This window comes from Balaenoptera physalus, assembly GCF_965194825.1.
Source record: "Balaenoptera physalus genome assembly, chromosome: 7".
In the NCBI taxonomy this organism is placed as follows: Eukaryota; Metazoa; Chordata; class Mammalia; order Artiodactyla; family Balaenopteridae; genus Balaenoptera; species Balaenoptera physalus.
This window is the reverse complement of record NC_138886.1, coordinates 30755423-30775075: the sequence shown is the minus strand read 5'-3', so window position 1 is coordinate 30775075 and position 19653 is coordinate 30755423. Positions and strand designations below refer to the sequence as shown.

Below are 19653 nucleotides of genomic sequence, written 5' to 3'. Positions count from 1 at the left end.
TGATGTTCCCTCTTTTGCAATAACAGTCCCCTATTTCAGTTCACTGGGTCAGGGTCTGACCATTCTTTCTTCTACATATGTGCTCTGCATAAACTGTCTCTGGTCTGTTCCAGACCTTTCCATCACCCCTGAGTGATGGAAACGATGGAAGCTTCTTTAGGATTCCAGGCCTAAACAGCATAATCTGATTTGGCTTGACAAAGATCTCTGCACTGGGAGACAATTGGGTGCCTATCAGTTAATAAAAAGGTATTTTATTTTCCATTTGGTTATTGTTCTCATGCACACATTCCTCAATCAGGAATCACTGAAGAGGTCTGAGTGGTAGGATTTCAGCCCCCAAACTGAAACTCTGACGTTTCCATACTTAATCCTAAACAAGGTCCCAATCCAAATGGAGCCCAAAAGAGGCAAAAACAGTATCTAAGACAGAAGGACCACAACTAGGGTCAAGGTGACAGGAGAAGTTCAGAGGGTCAATAGAAAGTGGAAACAGGCTCCCTTTGAGCTTCATCTGTGGGTAGAGAGGAAACCATCATTCATCAATCCACCTATTCATCCATCCATTCATCCACTCATCAACACATTTCTGAGTTCCAGGCACTGGGCTGTGACTTTTATGATACAGTAGTGAACAAGTCAGACACTGTCTGAGGGAGGAATGGGAGAAAACTGGGGGTGTATGTGAATTTGTCAGGAAAAAGGAAAAAAAATCAGAGAGAATGAGAGATGGCACAGCATTTTCCCCCAATCTTGGACTTGTTGAAACTCCTATAGAAAGAGAAATTAGAACTAAACAAAGGAGCTTACTCACGAGCAGGTCTGAGGGACTTTGGGCATAAGCAGTACTGATTTGAGGATCGGGTGACGAAACAGAGCACAGAGTTGGAGAAGGGTTATTGTTTCCATTTTTTCCAAGAACCCAGCACTTACCTGTAAAGTAGATATTATTAGCATTCACCAAAATCTGTTCTCTTCGCCTTTATATATATGGAAGACCTCTCTGCACTTTTTGGCCCTCTTGCAGTTGAGTGGGCCCGTGGCTCTGGCTACACGAAGTCTAAAGCAGAGAAGAGCTGGTGAGGAGCCATTAAGCCCCTTATCTGGTGAGTGTCCCTGTAAGCCTGCTTGGTTGACCAGGGAGGTTTCCTGCTCCTAATGGGGCAACTACAGGACACTGCCACAAAATCTAATAAAGATCTGGGCACCCTTTAGGGCAACTATTTCACGTACAGCAACACTTATAAGTGAAATATTTGCCCTAAAGGGTGCCCAAATCTTTATTAGATTTTGTGGCAGTGAGAAATAAACATTTGTCATGGCAAGCCACTGACTGAGACATTGGCTTTTGTTCTTGCTGTGCTAGTTTAGCTTAGCCTGGAGAACTGAGTTTGTTATGCATTAAAAAATAGTAACCTTAGCAGAGGCATTGATGTTCCCAAAATGGTTATCATGAGCAGAGGCAAGAGAGACGCCCTTTAGGGTTACTTTAGAGTTACTAGGCAATGTGGAGCCAAACAGGAGAGGAAAGACAAGATAGATGCTGTGTGATGATTGTGGCTAGCAAACTGCTATGAGAGAACATGGATGTAAGCTTTCTCTCTGGAGATTCCCAGAAATATTTGAGTGAGACTTTTAGGGGGTGGGGAAGAGTGTGTCAACGAAGGAAACTATGCATTCTTTGATAGGAACATGACTTCATTTGTGTCCACAGTCTGGTGAGACCTGGTGTCCCTAGGTATTAACTGACTGAGTTGTGGGATACCTTTTGTTGGGGAGAGCTTGCAATTCCAATTCTAGTTGGCAGAGTTGATTGTAGTTCTTCTCTTCATCCTTATTCCTTTCTTGAAGAGTAAACTGTCAAATATTTTTCCTATCGCTGGAAATTTTGAGATCTCCCTAGGATAGATGTTGAACTCACCTCTAAATTTCCAGGGATTATGAGTTCTCTGGGTGAACATAATTTGATTTCAATTTCATTGTTTTCTCTTGAAACTGAACACAGACAGGAAAATACTTTCTAATGCAGACATATTAAGGTTTGCCTGCCAAAGAGGGTTTCAGAAATTTACAACATGGTTCATACTGTGCATCAAAATTCATGTGACCACTTTACAAAACTGTGAATTTGGAAAATAAAAAGCTCTTCATGTGCCCCAAATCAATAATTCAGGACAGTTTAACAATAGGTAGAAAGCATAGTTTTCAGTTGTCAACTGGTCAATCCCCATATCTAATTTGAGTTTGAATATCTGTACTTCCTTGAAACTAGCAACAACAATCTTGTTCCCATGATGTTTCACATTCAGTTGCTCAGATGTCCTATCATATCAGAAAGAAAATGCAATCTTATGGGCCTCTAGGAATCTGAGAAGCTAAGCTTCTCACAAGCTAAGCTTCTCACGCAAGCCACAAGGGAATAATTTGTGGTTGGGCTTTTCCCATTTCCCTTTGCCTCTGATTGGTCTAGGAACTGGCCTGTGGCCCATATCTGGCAGATGAGACAAAAGCAGAGCTCTGTTGGGAGACTTCCTGAAATTGTTTTCCTGGGAAAAAACCACAGAACTTCACAAGAAGAAAGGATTTTACCTCAGCCCTTTCATTCTTGTTTCGAATGCAGCCCTGTGAGGACTTGATATTTGAAGCTGCAATCGCCATGAAGTGGCAAAAGATGGCAGAACAGGACAGACAGAGTCTGGGTCCTTGATGACATCGCTGCACTGCTGAGACTGCCTCCTCCAGGTGAGAAAATTAAGCATCATTATTTCTTAAGGCCCTGGGAGACTGGGTTCTGTTATTGGCAGCTGAATGCATCCTAATGCTACAAGCATCCCATGCTGAAACCAACCTGCAAAATTCACAACACACTCTCCTGATGTATGTAAAAAAGCACTCTGAACATCTCTTTTAGAGAAGTAGATTGATAACGGCATTTTTTTCTTTTCATTTGAGATGTCTGATCTTTGCAAATGAAATCAGAATTTTCATATGTAAACCAAACTTACTGGCACGTGGTTAAAAATGATTAGTGAATGCTTTCTAACTAGTTAAGAATTACATGTGCTGAAAACTCAGGTCTTTCTCTTATTGTTTTGTGTTATTCTGCTTAGTTCATTCATGTGGGGGAATCCCTGAAGGTAAGGATTAGAGTAGTTGAAGAGTTACGAACAATGGCTGTGAATTAAGAAATATTCCACAGTTTGTGGAGAAGCAACTTGACCAGCTAGCCTTAGAGCCAGACTGACAACTTTGGCCAATACTGTTTCAATGTGAATCGATAGAAAATAATAATTTTTAAATGGAATGAGTGCCTTCAGGCTTGCAGATCCGCATGGAAACTGATGAGGACAAGCAGAAGAAATTTGTGGCTCTCAGTTAAACATTCTTCAGAGTTCAAAGAAGGGCGCTCACTCACTACTTGTGGTGCGTGAAGAAGTCATCAGAAAGCTCCAGGAGACTGGATCTAACTTGCAGTCAGCTGTGGAGACTACAAGCCTTGGAAAGAACAGACTTTACACAAGAAACCCAAAGGCCACAAGCCTGGGCAAGGGCAATGACCTGGCAGGAAAGCATCAGTTTTCACCTTAAAGGAGTGCGGACAACTGTGACCCTCACAAGCCCTCTCTCCATTTGAGGATCAGCACGCTTTTGTCAGCAAGATGAGATGGACAGTAAGACATTTGGAGTGAGGTTTTCTCGATTCTTTTTTGCGGTACGGCAAGGTGCTGCAACAAGGTGTGTCACCCCTGGGCAAGCAAAGTTCTTTGCAAGTCAATTTTATTCACTTTCAGAAAAAGATGTCACATGAATGTGGATTAGAAAATAGGATATTAAGAAGCTTGTTTTTCCGGAAATGCAAGGAAAAGAAATAACCCTTCAATGATAATTTTCTGGATCTTCCTCTTACAGCAAAAGATACATATCTTCTCCCCACAGCACCTTCTCCAAGAGTTAACTCACCCTCCTTATCTCCCTCTAGCTGGGACAAGTTCATTCCCCTTCACCCATACCTCTCATTTTTTCCTGTAAATAAATGTTTCTGTAAAGAATTTCCTTTGTTAGTTGGAGACTTCTTTGGTGGACCATGTTGTCCTTGGCAAAAGTGGTTGCAGAAGAGCTGAGGAAGTTGGGGTACCTTGGACTCCTGGCACTTTGGGGTAATTTACAGACAGCATCCTGTGACCCCACCAACCCAGGACTCACCTTCCTGTACTAGCTGCCCCCTTGGATGCCAGGGTCCTGAAAGGAAGAAACCATGTCTTATTCACTCAGCCTTGTGTCTGCAGCATTCAGCACAGTCCCTGTCACCACAAATGTAAATTAATATGTGAGACATGACACCTGGTGCCTCTTACAAAACAAAAATTCTTTGTCCTAAAGGGCTCCTGAGATGCAATTCAGAATTTTAATGTGTGTCTGCCTTAGTGTGAGGACTAATGTTTAAGTGTGACAATAAGGTGTTAATTTGGCTGAAACAGTTCTTTTCTTCCTTTGGTGTTAACGGGTAAATGAAAAATAATGTGATTCTAACCTGTTCAAAGCCTTTTCTGTTTCAAATATAGGAATGTGTTTCTGCAGATTGGGGCATTTCAGCTAATAGTTCAGCTGGATTAAAAAAGAAAAAAAGCTTGAGTTATCTGAATGCTGCTAATATGATTTAGGCATTTATTAAGTTGGGGAGAAACAGCTAAATTTAGATTTACTTATGATTAATTTGTTTGATGTAGTTCCTTGCAGAATAATACATGAACTACAATTTGGAATGTGACAGATACATACTATTTTTTTAATAACTTTTAAAATATGATTGCTTCCTGTGCACATTGCAGGAAGAAGATGTAATCCTACCCCTCCTTTATCATAAACCTCATTGGAGGGGAGATAGATGGAAGCCAAGCTACTTTTGCTGAACCCCAGCTAGTTATGGATTCTGGATCTGTATGTACTGGGGCTGGAAAGGGGTTTGGTTGAAGACAAGAGTAATTGCCCAAACATGTTGCTAGAAAGAAATCTACAAACACTGGTTTGACTTGTGTTTCAAAAGTATGAGCTGCTGGCCTGTATAAGCAACCATAGTCTTAGGTCCTCGGTCACAGCAATGCCAGGGTTTACATTTTTTCTGGATAAAAACAAATTGGGGTGGGGTGCATTCTTTGTCTAACATGTTGCCAGTGCATGAATTTTGTGGAGGACTCAGCTTGCTCACATTTAAACAAAGCTACGCTAACAGAACATAAAGGACACACAAGTAATGTACCAGAAGAAGAGGTACATTAGAAGAGGTAGAGGGAAGGTTTTCCTCTCTATTCTTGGCTTGTGTTAAGTCATAATGTTTTGGAAAGCCCACCGCTATCACCCAGAGCTACGTGGTAAGACTTAAACCATCTCGCCACTTACTGATAGAACTTGAGAAGAGTTCATTGGTGCCAGGTGGTGATCTTTCCTTCATTCTCTTTCCAGCCTCTTGCCTAAAAGTCCTAGAATAGGCCGTGGAGCCACCAAGGGTGGTGGTCATGTCTAGATGATTCCCATTGGTAATACCAGGAAGATGCAGCAGTTGAAGCCTGAAGGAGAAAACCCAGCCCTCCCCTTAGAATAACACACAGGGACCCCCCACCCCACCAAAAACACACACAACCCCGACACACACACTGAAAACAAAACCCTAATAACAACAGAGAAAAAAGTAGCTGTGTGGTGGTGTAAAAAGTTCTTTTTTGCATTTGTCATTCCCTTTGCCTGGAAAACACATAAAAAACTTCTTTTTACAGGTGTCAAAATTGTACATCATAACCAGCCCTCACTACCTGGATCCCTCTTTGTTCCTCTCTTTCTAATTTTCTTCCCTAGTCCCATTTCTTTTCTTCCAGTGTTCTTTTTTTCTGGAGGCAGTTCCACTGTGGATCCCTTCGCTCTTTTTCTCCCTTCCTTTCTTCCTTTATTTCTCCCTCTACTACCACCATCTCTCTCTCTCATTCATTTCCTACTATGTCTCAGGTATTGTTCTAGGTTCTAGGGATAGAGCAGTGAATGAAGCCTAGAAGACCCCTGATATTCTGGAACTTATATTCTGGGGGTTGTAGAATAGAGGAAAAAAACAAAAATAATACATTTCAGGTAATAAGAAGAGCTTTGAAGGGAATCAAACTGTGTAATGTGATAGATGACCTGGTGGTTGGGAAGGGGAAAGACTGCTTTAGATGGGATGGAAAGTCTGTTGGGGGAAGAGGGATTAAAATTTAATTGAGATCTATATTATAGGAAAGATTCAGCTAAGAGAAAAGCACTCCAGACAGAGAGAACAGCAGTGAAAATTCCTTTTGTAATAAGAACTGCTGTAACAAGTCCGAGGAAGTTAAAGAAAGCAGGTGTGGCTAGAGCTTGGAGAAAAAGGATGGAAGTGGTTAAGAAATGAAGTTTTGCAGGGGCAGGTCACATCTGGCCTGGGAGGTAATGTAGAGGTTTGTATTTTATTCTAAATGCAATAGGAAGCCAGGTCCTAGCAAAGGGATGAATTATTTATCCAGAACACTGACTATCCATTGTTTCGTTCCTTTGTATTCTCCATAGGCTGGTCCTATAAAGATTTCATGACAGTGGGGCAGACATAAAGGATTTATTACATAAGGGAGTTTGGGACACACAACAGGTGACAAATGTGAGACCCTCTGCTTCACTCTACATCTTTGTCTACTTCTCCCATCTCTCTGAGCTACCCATTCCTACATACTTATGCCATCTGGTCCTTGTTTCTTTTTGATAAATTCATCATTTGCCTTTATATTTTCATCTGTTTTTACCCCCAAATTATTAACATAGATGCTTTTTTTTTTTTTTAATCACTCATCCATGTTTCTGCATAGGTTGTTAGGGAAAAGATCAAGAAAATTTGTTAAATTTTAAACCAAAAATCCCCATTCATTGCAGAGTGATGACTCACAACAATGTTGTAATCCAAGTACTGTAATGACCTGGAAGCCACAGCACAGCTCCACTGCAGTTATATTAAGTACTTTAAAATTACATTTCCAATCATCTTTGATGTAATTCCAGGGTTTTTTTCCAAACAAAATCCAACCTAAAAAAAACAGTGCCAGTTAATGAGCATTTCTCAGCAAACTCATTGTAGCTGGGATAAAAATATCCAAATGGATCATGTGACTTAAAATTACCCAATTTTATATTGTGTTACAGTAATTCACAATGCATCATAGTGTATATAAAAATGCCACAGTAATCAAATCCAAAGAGAACGCCTCTTTACCCAAATTAAGTTACCAATTAAATAAATTCCCCCAAATGAGGACTGTATCCAAGGTAAATTAAATTAATCCTATCATTATATTCATCCTACTTGTATTCTCCAGTTGCACTATAGTATTCTCACCACTTTTAAAAAAAAAAAAGAAAGCACAATTCAAATGTTTCCATTTAAGAAATACAAGATTCAGTTATGAATTTTTAAGCAAACAGCCCATACTTTTGAATGGCTCACACCCCACAAGAGTGTGAGTGTGTGTTCGATACTATTCACCACATCAGAAAAACTCATCTGTAGAAACAAGAGAACGACCAGTTTTCTCAGGATGCCTTGGTGAAACGGGTGCATTTATTTGAACTGATAAGTCTATGCAAATACAGTCAGTCACAATAGGGAGGTTCTTAGGCCTGACAATGATTTAACTTCTGAAAAGTATGCAGGACTGTTAGAGGCCTTTACCCTCCTGGTAAACTATGTCCCTTGATATTGGAAGGGGACTTCAGTTCTCCCCTAGCCCTCTGCTTAGGATTAAATGAGAGACTTCAGCTTTAATTAAATGAGAGACAACTGTCAGCTGTCCTAATCCAGGACAACATACACAGTTTGGACTCTAGGAATGAGAGACAAAAGGAAGGGCGATCTAGAAAGTGGGTAGGGATAAAAGTGGGTAGGATTTCTGCTTCTGCAGAAAATGTCCAAGGATGGCAGACTCTAGTTAAGATCAGTGGGGGAAGATGTCTTAGTGTGTAGGTAGAGAAATAAGACAAGGCAAAGATGACTTTAGCCATCGAGAATGAAGGAGTCAGGGGAAGGAATGTCTGCGTGTGGTAGACAACTGAATTAGAAAGAGCAGAAATGGAAATCAGCAATGATTCTGATCTAGGGCTTGGCCAGCTTACATGTTTTGTCATTGGACACAAACTTTTCATGAGGAGACCCAATCACTAATGCAACAAACTCAAATGAATTCTAGGTTGAGGGTGGTTCAATTCTCAAACATGGGGCTGAACCAGTTACTGGGAGAGGAGAGATGAAGGGGTGGAATCTGAGAATCTCAGTAAGTCATCTAGTAGCTATAGTCACTTTGGACATTCCTGGGGGATACATAACAGCTCACTATAATAACACAACACATATTGATACCTGTTTGTTCCCCAAGACCAACACCACAGTGAGTTTTTACCATCTTAGCTTACAGAGACATTATTTAGTCCAGGTTACAATCAGATTTCACAAAAGAGAATTTGACTACATAGATATTTATAAAATGAATGCAGTTAAGAAAAGAGTACAGGGGCTGGAAGTCAGAAAATCTACTACATTCCAGTCCTCTCTGCTGCTGTTCAGCTGTGTGAACCTGAAGAAATCCTTTAACATTTCTGGGCCTGTTTGTTCACCTATAAAGTGTGGTAATGAACCCCTGTTACTCCCTCAGTGTTCTTGAGCAGATCCCAAGATGTTAGCTCCCTGTGGAAACTTAAAAGCAAAGGGAAGACGTGGCACTGAAACAAAGTGGACAGCTGCTCGCACTCTAGTATAATCATCCATCCCCACAAAGGGACAGTTGGCCACGGGTTTGATCAGTATTGTCAAATGAAATTTACTTGTAACTTTTGAGAAGAGTAGTTTTCAGATGCTAGTCTTGGAATAAGCTCAAGAGGAGTCTCAGATCATTTCCAGTTGAATGAACGATTCTTATTTCGGGTTTGGTTGGAGGTGGGGCTAGAAGAAACTGAGCTGCATATCCTTCCGAAGTCACAAGGAAAAGTCAGCCTTTATTCTAGCAGTGTTTGGTCTGGAACAGCTGCTCCATAGGTGTCAGCCCTATGCCCCATATCATACTTTAAATAATATCACTAATACCTTTATCCAAAATACACTTGAGTTTCATATGCTTATTATAGAAGAGAGAAGAACTAATATTCACCAAGTGCCCTCTGTGAGATAAGCACTTGCTAGTGTTTTACATACATTCTGTCATTTAATCCTCAAGGCAACTTAAAAAAGTAGATATCACTGTCCCCATTTTACAGGTGACAAACCTGAGACTCAGAGTGCTTATGACTTGCCCAAGTTCACACCACTAGGACATAACAGAAATCTGAAATAAAAATTCAGGTCTTCTGACTTCAGTCCATGCTTTTTCTTCTATAACATCATGCTACATAGAAGAAAAAGAAGTGAAGGTGAATGATTAGCCAGCAAAGTTAGGGAAAAGGATATGCTATTAGTAAAGAGCTCACCCATTCTATATCATTCTGCAATGTCCAACTTTCAAAGAATCAGATTGTGATAGAAATCTTCAATATTAAATCACTACTAAACATAGCAATCTGACTTTGATGATCCAGAAGGTGCTTTCAGATCTTGCTGTGCCTTAAAGTTCTCACAAACAAAATTGATTATCAGTGCACTACAGATGTGTGGAAAAGAGAACACCAGGTAACAAAAGCTGGGTCACCTGCCTCCAAGATGCCGGGCCCTGCGCGGCTTTTATTACTCCAGGTCAGGGAAACAAATAGAATCTATCAACATGGTCCTGCCTCTTGGGACATATATTCTAAACATACATCCATTCTTATTCCCTATGAGAAAGAAATCACTGCAAAAGAATCTCACCTTTCACCAAATTCTACGCTTAAAATCCTAAACTGGTCATATCACTGTGTACAATATTTTTGGCAGTCACAAACTCTGTCATGAAGCAGAGCGAAAAACAACTGGAGAATATAAGTGGTATTTAAATGCCCCTCTTTGGGTGGGTCAGACTGCATGAGGCAGTGTGGCTGTGTGGAGGGCGAGAGGTCTGGACCCACGGTGAACAGCTTGTTCCTGCCAGAGAGTTACCAAAGCCAAGGTTCTTGACTTGTATGTTCCTCAGCCAGCCCAGTGTCTATATCCCTAGCAACCCTAAAACAATGAAATATCTGCAAGCAACCATGTCCAAATAAAGAGCTCAATAGTTGAATCTCCAAGAAGTGGCCAATTTCAGAAAGGCATTTCTTGGCAGGCTAGAGCAAACTTGGGTGAAAGTTGTACCGAAGGCTGGAGAAGAGCCCGATGTGTCTCACGAGATTGGGCTCCACCACATAGGCCCGCTCCCCCTTGGCCCTCAACAGTGAGTACAGTGCCATGTCCTTGCCGAAGCCCTTGTGGCAGTACACCTGGGACAGGTAGGTGAGGGTCCGCCGGGCCGCCGGGGCAGGGAAGAGCATGGCCGGGGTGCAACACTGTGAAGCAGGGACCACACTGTACAGGGAAGGACTCAGCCGCCGCAGCTCCAGAAAATAGTGCCGGCCCACCAGCTCCACCAGCCCCATGCTATACAGGGAGAAGAAGAGCATGACGGGCCAGCTAAACCCTGGCCGGCTGGCAAACCGCATGTATATCCAGGTTAGTAAGGGCCCCAGCAACATGCCGACACCGACCCACTCCAGGATCCTCATGGGCTCTGGGTTGATGTAGTGCTGGAGCCTCTCGGGGTGATAGAGCTTTAGATAAAGGGCATCTCTGAGGTGCGGCTCGGAGAAGCGAGCCCGCAGAAGGTGCTCCAAGACTGGGAAGATCTGCTCTTCTGGAACGGCGTCGTCTTCCACCATCAGGACGTAGTCTGGGTTGTAGGTCTGCAGGGAGGATTCCAGGCAATAGACGTAGTCCTGCTTCTCTTTCTCAAACGAGTTGGTCGAAGGGTCGTCGCCGTAGTCATCCTCGGTGCCCTCGTAGCGGTTGGCCACGGGGACGTACTTGGACAGCAGCTTGGCATCGAAATGGCTCACACTCCGCTCCACGTTGCACAGGAAGAGTTGGTGCCCCTCACACTGGGGGCCGCATTGTTGAAGGAGCCGGTGGAACTGGGACACCACCTGCAGGACGTAGTGGAAGCCAGGTTGCCTGTCCACAGTGATGATGGTGATGACCAGCCAGGGGCGGGGAGTGGCCTGCCACACAATGGGCACCGAGCCATTGGCAGAGGGCAGCTCCTCAAAGTAGTGGAGGGCAGCTTCACCCTCTTTCAAGCTTTGCTGCAGGAACTCTTGGCTCATTTGGTTCAGATGCCAGTGGCGCAGGTAGAAGTAAGAGTGCAGAAGCCGGTGACAGGCCAGGGGGGCCAGCAGACCAAAGGTCACCACCGTTAAGATGAAGAGCTGGACAGCAGTGCTGCCCCAGGAGAGCCGCCTCAGCCTCCGGAGGAGCATGGCAGCTGGAGAGGTCGAAGTGCTCATGAGGTCGACTTCTGGTCAGGTCTGGTCCCAAGAACAAACCATCCTGGACCTCAGGCCAAAATCAGTGCAAGTCAAACCTAAAGAGAGAAAAGTAAAGAATGGTACAGGGCTTTAAAAAAATCCAGGGATGGAACTCAGCACATATCAAACCAGAAATTCTAATTCTAGGCTCTGTAGCTACTAGAGACTTAAGTATTTTCTCCAGTATACTCTTCTTTGGTTGTATCTGTTAATGATCTCTGGGATTCTTTGATCATTTCTATGAGTAAAGAAACCTTGGTGCATCCAACCAAGTCTTCACACCTACAGATGCTTAGTTAAGGTTTACAGTGTCCCAGAAAATCACCAGATAGGCTAGCAAAATCATTATTTCAATTCAGCAGCTACATAGCCACAGGTTCTTAAAACAGATGCAAAAAAGCAAGGCACAAGGAAAGACACATTTAAAGTAAGTTCCAAGGTAAGTACATTGTAAGTACTTGTGGACTAACTGTGCATAGTAGTTTCTGAAAACTTTTTTGCACATCCCAAACAAGAAAAGGACTATTTAGGATTCCCTGAAATGTCTTTATCAAGATCTTCCATTCCTATTTCTCTAACCTCATGCAACTACACTTAAAATTACATGTTAATTTAATCCTGATTGTTCTTCCGTTTTATATTTTACAGAATTGCCATGGGAACCAGTGAGAGAAAGGATCTCTCCCCCATATTCAAGAGAACTCTAGAGCCCCAGACTTTGGGAGGGGAGGAAATAACTGAAGGAAGATCTATAAGCAGCTTTTCAGTGAGGTAGGGAGAGGGTAGGCAGAGATGAAGATGAAACAGAAAGTTGCCGCAAGCCTGGTCCAGGAAGGAATGTAGTGTGACATCATCTCTCAGAATACAAGCCTGAGGTCAGGCACATGCTGGAGTGAATACCAGCTCAGCCACTCGGTGAAAGGTCACTTCACCTCTCCACATCTTGGATTCCTTACCTCTAAAATGGAGGTAATAATAATACCTATCTCATAGGGTTACTGTGAAGATTAAATGTGTTACAGAGCAAAATCATACAGAATAAAAATGCCATTAAAATATATCCATATCCGGACTTCCCTGGCAGTCCAGTGGTTAAGACTCTGTGCTTCCATTGCAGGGGGCACGGGTTCGATCCCTGGTTGGGTAATTAAGATCCCACATGCCACACAGCGCAGCCAAAAAAACAGTATATATATATATATATATATATATATATATATATATATATATATATATATATATATATAGTCTCCCCATATGTACAAACTTAGTAATATTTTAGGAGTAAGTAGGTCTAATAATCTGAGGGAAAACAGACTTGCACCCGAAAACAGAACTAAAAGGACAAAGCCAGTATAACTCCAGTAAGATCAATGCCAAACTAAACGGTGTCTATAGAATAAAAGGTAAACCTCTTACCTCAGAAGCATAATAAAGTTTGCACGTATTGGGAAGAAAATGGCCTAGCTTGTGAGTTATCTTGAAGAAGCACTGCCCAGGTACCATACGACGTTGTTGTGGTGCAGTCTCTAGTGCTCTCATACATTCTCCCCTTCTTGGGCACACAGAAAGACCACATTTCCTAGCCTGCCTTCTTCCAGGTGGGGTCATGTGACTAGGGCTTGCCAGTAAAATGTGAGCAACGTGACAGTTATGACTTCTGGAACAAGGTGGTTGAGAGCAGATGTGCCTTCTTGACTTTCTCTTTCTCCATCTGCTGACTGGACAGCCTTGGTGGATCTAGAGGAGGGATGAGCCACCAGATGGCGGGAGCCTGGGTCCTTGCATGACTGCCTGGAACAGAGGTCCCTCCTACAGCTCACCTCCCAGCACCCGCCCAACCTAGAGTGGGCTGTGTTGTGAGTAATACACAAACCGTTGTTTCTAGCCACTAATGATTTTTTGACTTGCTTATTATTACAGCAGTTAGCCTACCCTGCCAATAGAGTTGTGTAGAATACCAAACATCTCTCTACGGCATGATGACATAGTAACTCAAGGAAGTAGAGGGATAAGTCTCATTTCAGCAACAGCAGCAGATTATATTGTGGGACCCCAGAGGTGAGACAGACTATCCCAGTACTAGTAAGAGATCTGGATGGTATTAAAGAGGGAAATAAGCAGGGAGAGGTCTGAGTAGTATGAGACCCCAGGTTTGCTGTTATGTGGACTTCCGAAGACCTGAAGACTTGCTGCATCGCCCTGTGATGTTCAAGCCAATGGAGTTAATAAATCACGTGGCTGCACATCCCCATGGCCTCGCCAGTTCCACATCACTTCCAGTGGAAGCCAAGGGCTGAAACTGGGTTGAGCTCACACTCTACCTTAGTTGATCTTGGGAATGGAGTCATTCAGGTGGCTTCCTGCTCACACTGTTCTCCCTGCCCTTGCTATTACCCAAGAGAGCTGTAACCACTTGAAGAAGGAACAAAATACAGTCAATAAGATAAGGCACACAGCTCAGAAAATGCCAGGCACATATTAAGTGCTAAGATGACAATGCGATTATGATGGAAATGCAGAGCTCAGTGTTTGGTGTAAAACTGCCATCCAACCTCCTTCAATACCCTCTTCTAGTGAGTTTTTGGTAAAGCGAGAATGTGACACATGCACACACATAGACAATTATCCTTTAAGAATATAAATCTGATCATGTCACTCTCTTGCTTAAAAGCCTTCTTTACCTTTCCATTGCTCTTTTAATAAAATCTAAACATCTTATCGTGATCCAAAAGGCCCTTTATGATCTGGACGCTGCCTTCCCCTGGCATCTTGTTCTACTGCCCTCTTTTCTCTGTATGTTCTAGACTAGCAAAGGGCTAGATAGTAAATATTTTAGACTTTGTGGGCTACACACTGTCTCTGTTGCATATTCCTCTTAGACTATTTCTTTTTTTTTAACTCTTTAAAAAAATGTAAAAGCTATTTTTTAGTGCTCCAACCACATCAAAACAGGCTGTAGGAAAAAAAGCAAAACAAAACAAACAAACAGGCTGTAGACCAAATCTGGCCTGCAGCCCATAGTTTATCAACCCCTGCTCTAGACTAGCACTGTCCAATAGAAATATAATGCAAGCCACATATGTAATTTAACATTTTCTAGCAGCCACAATAAAAAAGTACAAAGAAACAGATGAAATTAATTTTAATAATATGTTTTACTACAACACATCAAAACTATTATTTCAACGTGAAACCAATATAAAAAATTAATGAGGTATTCTACATTCTTTTTTCCATACTAAGTATTTGAAATCCAGCGTGTATTTTACATTTACAGCATATGTCAATTCAGACAAACCACACTTTATGTGGCTTAATGGCCACATGCGGCCAGTGAGCAGGGCAGCTCTAGACATGCTGACCTTCTTTTCGAACATCAACTATGCTAAGCTCTTGCCCATCTCCTGGCCTTTGCTCATGCAACTCCCTTACCCTGGAACATTCTTATTCCCACACCTTCCTTGTCTCTTCACATAGATAGCTTTTTCTCATCCTGTAATACAATCTCCTAGAGGGGCCATCCCTGGCCTGTGTTACCTTAGGGCCTACTAAACAAGTACTCACGTATTTTGCATTAGCAAAATGGGAGTATAAATTGGCACAACCTCTGTAGAATTAATTTAGAAATATCTAACAAAACACACTAATGCTCAGCAATTCCATTTCTAGCATTCTTTCCTAGATATATATTCTCATGTGTGAGAAATGACTTGTAGCATCATTTGTAAGAGCAAAATATTGCCAAGTGCCCATCAGTTGCGAGTGAGTCAAATAAACTATGGTACCTCCAAAGAATGGAATACTAAGTACCCATTAAAAGTAAGCAGACTCACAAAGTAACTGCCTTATAGTTTGAGGCTACTAATTCAATTTTTTTTTAACTAGTTCACACTTTATTTAGATTTCTTTAGTTTTTAGCTAATGTCCTTTTTCTACACTAGGATCCCATCCAGGTGGTATACATTCTTTATGGTGAAGTGTTAACATATCAAATTATTCATTTGGGAAAACCAGTATATTTTCTGTATTTAATTATAAAAAATTCATGTTGTTTTTTGAAATCTACCTGCCTCCCCCCCCAAAAAAATTCCTCCTAAGGGTCTCAATCTGGTTTACTTTTTTTTTTTTTTAATTGCAATGTTAGGTCTACGTGCAAAAATATAAAGTATTGGGTTGGCCAAAAGGTTCGTTCAGTTTTTTCCGTAAGATGGGTCTAGTAGCATTTTGTCTTTAACTTCATTCGAAACAATGTTGTATGTGACAGCTGTCATATCAGTGTGCATTTAAAAAAAGACTTATCAAAATTGGTGAATTTTTGTGTAGCCATTTTAATACCGAAGGTGGAAGAAAAAAAGCAACATTTTCGGCATATTATGCTTTATTATTTCAAGAAAGGTAAAAACGCAACTGAAACGCAAAAAAAGGTTAGTGCAGTTTGTGGAGAATGTGCTGTGACTGATAGAACGTGTCAAAAGTGGTTTGCGAAGTTTCGTGCTGGAGATTTCTCACTGGACGATGCTCCACGGTCACACAGACCAGTTGAAGTTGATAGCGATCAAATCGAGACATTCATTGAGAACAATCAACATTATACCACGCAGGAGATAGCCGACATACTCAAAATATCCAAATCAAGCGTTGAAAACCGCTTGCACCAGCTTGGTTATGTTAATCGCTTTGATGTTTGGGTTTCATATAAGTTAAGCGAAAAAAACCTTCTTGACCGTTTTTCTGCATGTGATTCTCTACTGAAACGTAAGGAAAACGTTCCGTTTTTAAAACAAATTGTGATGGGCAATGAAAAGTGGATGCTGTACAATAACGTGGAACGGAAGAGATCGTGGGGCAAGCGAAATGAACCACCATCAACCACACCAAAGGCCGGTCTTCATCCAAAGAAGGTGATGTTGTGTATATGGTGGGATTGGAAGGGAGTCCTCTATTATGAGCTCCTTCCGGAAAACCAAACGATTAATTCCAACAAGTACTGCTCCCAGTTAGACCAACTGAAAGCAGCACTCGACAAAAAGTGTCCCGAATTAGTCAACAGAAAACACATAATCTTCCATCAGGATAATGCAAGACTGCATGTTTCTTTGAAGACTAGACAAAAACAGTTACAGCTTAGCTGGGAAGTTCTGATTCATCAACCGTATTCATCAGACATTGCACCTTCGGATTTCCATTTATTTAGGTCTTTACAAAATTCTCTTAAGAGAAAAAATTTCAATTCCCTGGAAGACTGTAAAAGGTACCTAGAACAGTTCTTTGCTCAAAAAGATAAAAGGTTTTGGGAAGATGGAATTATGAAGTTGCCTGACAAATGGCAGAAGGTAGTGGAACAAAAGGGTGGACACGTTGTTCAATAAAGTTCTTGGTGAAAACAAAAAATGTGTCTTTTATTTTTACTTAAAAACTGAAGGCACTTTTTGGTCAACCCAATACACAGTGATTGTAGGTTAACAGTTGCATGGTTACAATGTATTTTGCCTATATGTTTTTACTGAGTGTTTATTTCCTATTCCAAGGCAAGTATGAATATGCGGCAAGATGACACACACACACACACACACACAGAGTAAGCAAACTCAGGGAGAGACCAAGATGGCAACATTGAAGGCTCCTTATCTTCCTTCCTCCCATGGACACATCGAATGTACATGAGGAGAAATTCCTTCTGAGAGAAATCCAGAAACTAGCTGAGTGACTCCTACACATCAGGCAAATGAGAAAATACCCATGTCGAAACAGTCAGGAAAGGCTAAGACATGCTCTTTCCATAAACCCCACCCCTGGCACAGTGCCAGACAATCGGGAACAGCCCCCCAACAACCAGCTGCTCCCCGAGGAGTGAAGGGTTTGGACCACATACCCAGAGCCCCAACTTCTAAGACTCCCACCTGAGGGACAGGCCCCAAAACACGTAACTCTGAAAGCCAATGTGGCAATACATCCATAAGACCAACAGGACTAGCAAAGAAAGAAGCTGTTCTTAATGGGTACGTGAGCACTCTCCATTGCTGAACCCCCAGGGCTCAGTGCTGAGGGAAAAGGCAAAACCCGCCCATCTCCCACTCTTTCCCGGGTAGGGGTTTGACTGAATACTTTACAAGCTACTCCCTGAGGGCCTGGCTTAGTTGCAAACAGCCAGGACATCAGAAGAGAGATTGTTACCCCTCCTTGTTACTTACATGTGATCTCAATAGATTCCTAATCTATTCCCTCCGACATGAGACGCTGAACCCAGGAAAGGTATTTCCTGACATTGAGGGACAAAAAGCCTCTGAAAGTAGAAAACGTGACACTTGATCAGCAATGCTTTCAGAGGAAGATCTTCATCAAAAGGAAGAAATGTAAAAAATTATTAAACGGAAAATTCAATTAAATAGAGTGTGGAGACCAGAAAGGGGAGCTCTCTTGTCCTGTGATGACAGCAGAGCCCAAGAGCAAGAAAAAGATTATTCTTTTCCTGGCAAGGGCTCAGCCAACAAAAAGCCATGGCTGTTAATTTACTATTGCCCTCCAAATTTCTTTTCCCCTCCATAAAAGCACTCGCCTTCCCTTGCTGTGCAGGGACTTGCACATGACTCACCATGGTTGCAGACCCTGAATTGCACTTCTCTGCTGATCCCAAATAAACCCATCTTTGTTGGAGAAATAATTGCCAGTCTATTTGTTTTAGGTAAACACTCCCAACCAGAAATAATGTCTCTTTTTCCTCAAGTGCTAAGGCCCTTTACATGAACTTTCATCCAAGGACATTCATTTGTCACTTTCTACTTTAGACTGTATCTATCTACAGTTACCACTAATTAAGCTCCTACTACATAACCAAGTTCTGTACTGGACTCTTACGTATATTTCTTTTGACCAAAAGAGCAACTCTCAAACAGTAATGGAACTAATCTCATTTAAGTTAAAAAAAAAAAAAAATGCTACCAAGTTGAAAGCAGGAAATTCAAACACAGGAAAAATTTCAAAGCCTATGCTATTTTCATGATGCCTGCTGCCTTACATGGCTTTTTTCATGGCCCTTGATTTACAACCCAATTGGCCTTATAAATCCCTCATTAGTGGATTCAGTCTAATTTATCTTTGATAGCCCTCACAGACCCAGCACAGTATTCTATGCATAGAAAAGGTTTCATATTTGTTAAGCAAATAAATGATCTCTATGGGTCTCAATTCCTCAGCTATAAAATTGGGAGTATCAAAGACTCCCAATTTAATGTGCAGAGATCAACTTACTTGGAAGTGCTTGCTGAGCACTTATTATGTGCTGGGCACTGTTCTAAGCATCTCATTGATCCTCACAAGAAGCCTATGAGAAGTACTATTATTAAGTCCATTCTATACCTGAAAAAAATTAAGGCACAATTAACTTGTACCCTAGGTTAACAAAGTTTTAAATGGGTAGCAAAACTTGAAATCCAGGCAGACTGGTTCCAGAACTCATGTTCTCAACCAATACGCAATATTGTCTCTGCATGGATTGGGAACCCAAGAAAATCAGCTGAAAAACCATTAGAAATGGTAACAGACTTTCAGAATGTGTTCAGTAACAGAATTAATAAGCAAAAATAATATATAATATTATACACACACTACATATATACACTGATTGCTTTCATCTAATCAGACAATTACTAAATTAATCAATGGGATAAAATATCTCAGTCAAAATGAAAAAAAAAGAAACCAAAAATATCTAGAATAAATTTAAGAAATATGCAGAATATACACACCTATAAAATTCTACTGAAGGACATTCTAAAAGTGAAATAAATGGATAAAATAACATCTTCCCAGCTGAGAAGGCTCACTAATGAAAGAAGAGATGGAGGTCTCTTTCTCTAAAATTAATCTCTATATTTAACATAATGTCAATCCAATTTACTTCAAGAGGGAGTGGGCCAGTACAGTAAATGGGCACTTTCATATAAATTGGTGGAACCTTTGGAGGGAAAGTTGGGATGGTATCTACAAAAATTTTATATGTGCATCTCCTTTGACACAGAAATTCTACTTCTAGGAATCTACCCTGCAGAAATGCCAACACATGCTACCAAACATAGACAAGGAATGTTCACAGCAATTTTGTTTGTAAGTAAGAAAGAGAGGGAGAAAGAGGCGGAGAGGACTAGA

At 41.4% G+C, this 19653-nt stretch overlaps 1 protein-coding gene across 3 annotated transcripts in view; it reads right to left on the bottom strand.

Moving 5' to 3' along the window:
- Window positions 1–7587: 7587 nt before the first annotated feature.
- Window positions 7588–19653, bottom strand: part of PGAP4 (post-GPI attachment to proteins GalNAc transferase 4) — a 28465-nt gene continuing 16399 nt past the window's right edge. For all 3 annotated transcript variants that reach the window (XM_082468725.1, XM_082468723.1, XM_082468724.1), the window contains exon 2: window positions 7588–11561. In XM_082468725.1, coding sequence (XP_082324851.1) covers window positions 10273–11484 — 1212 coding nt within the window. In that variant the 5' untranslated portion in view covers window positions 11485–11561 and the 3' untranslated portion in view covers window positions 7588–10272. The remainder of the gene's footprint in view (window positions 11562–19653) is intronic.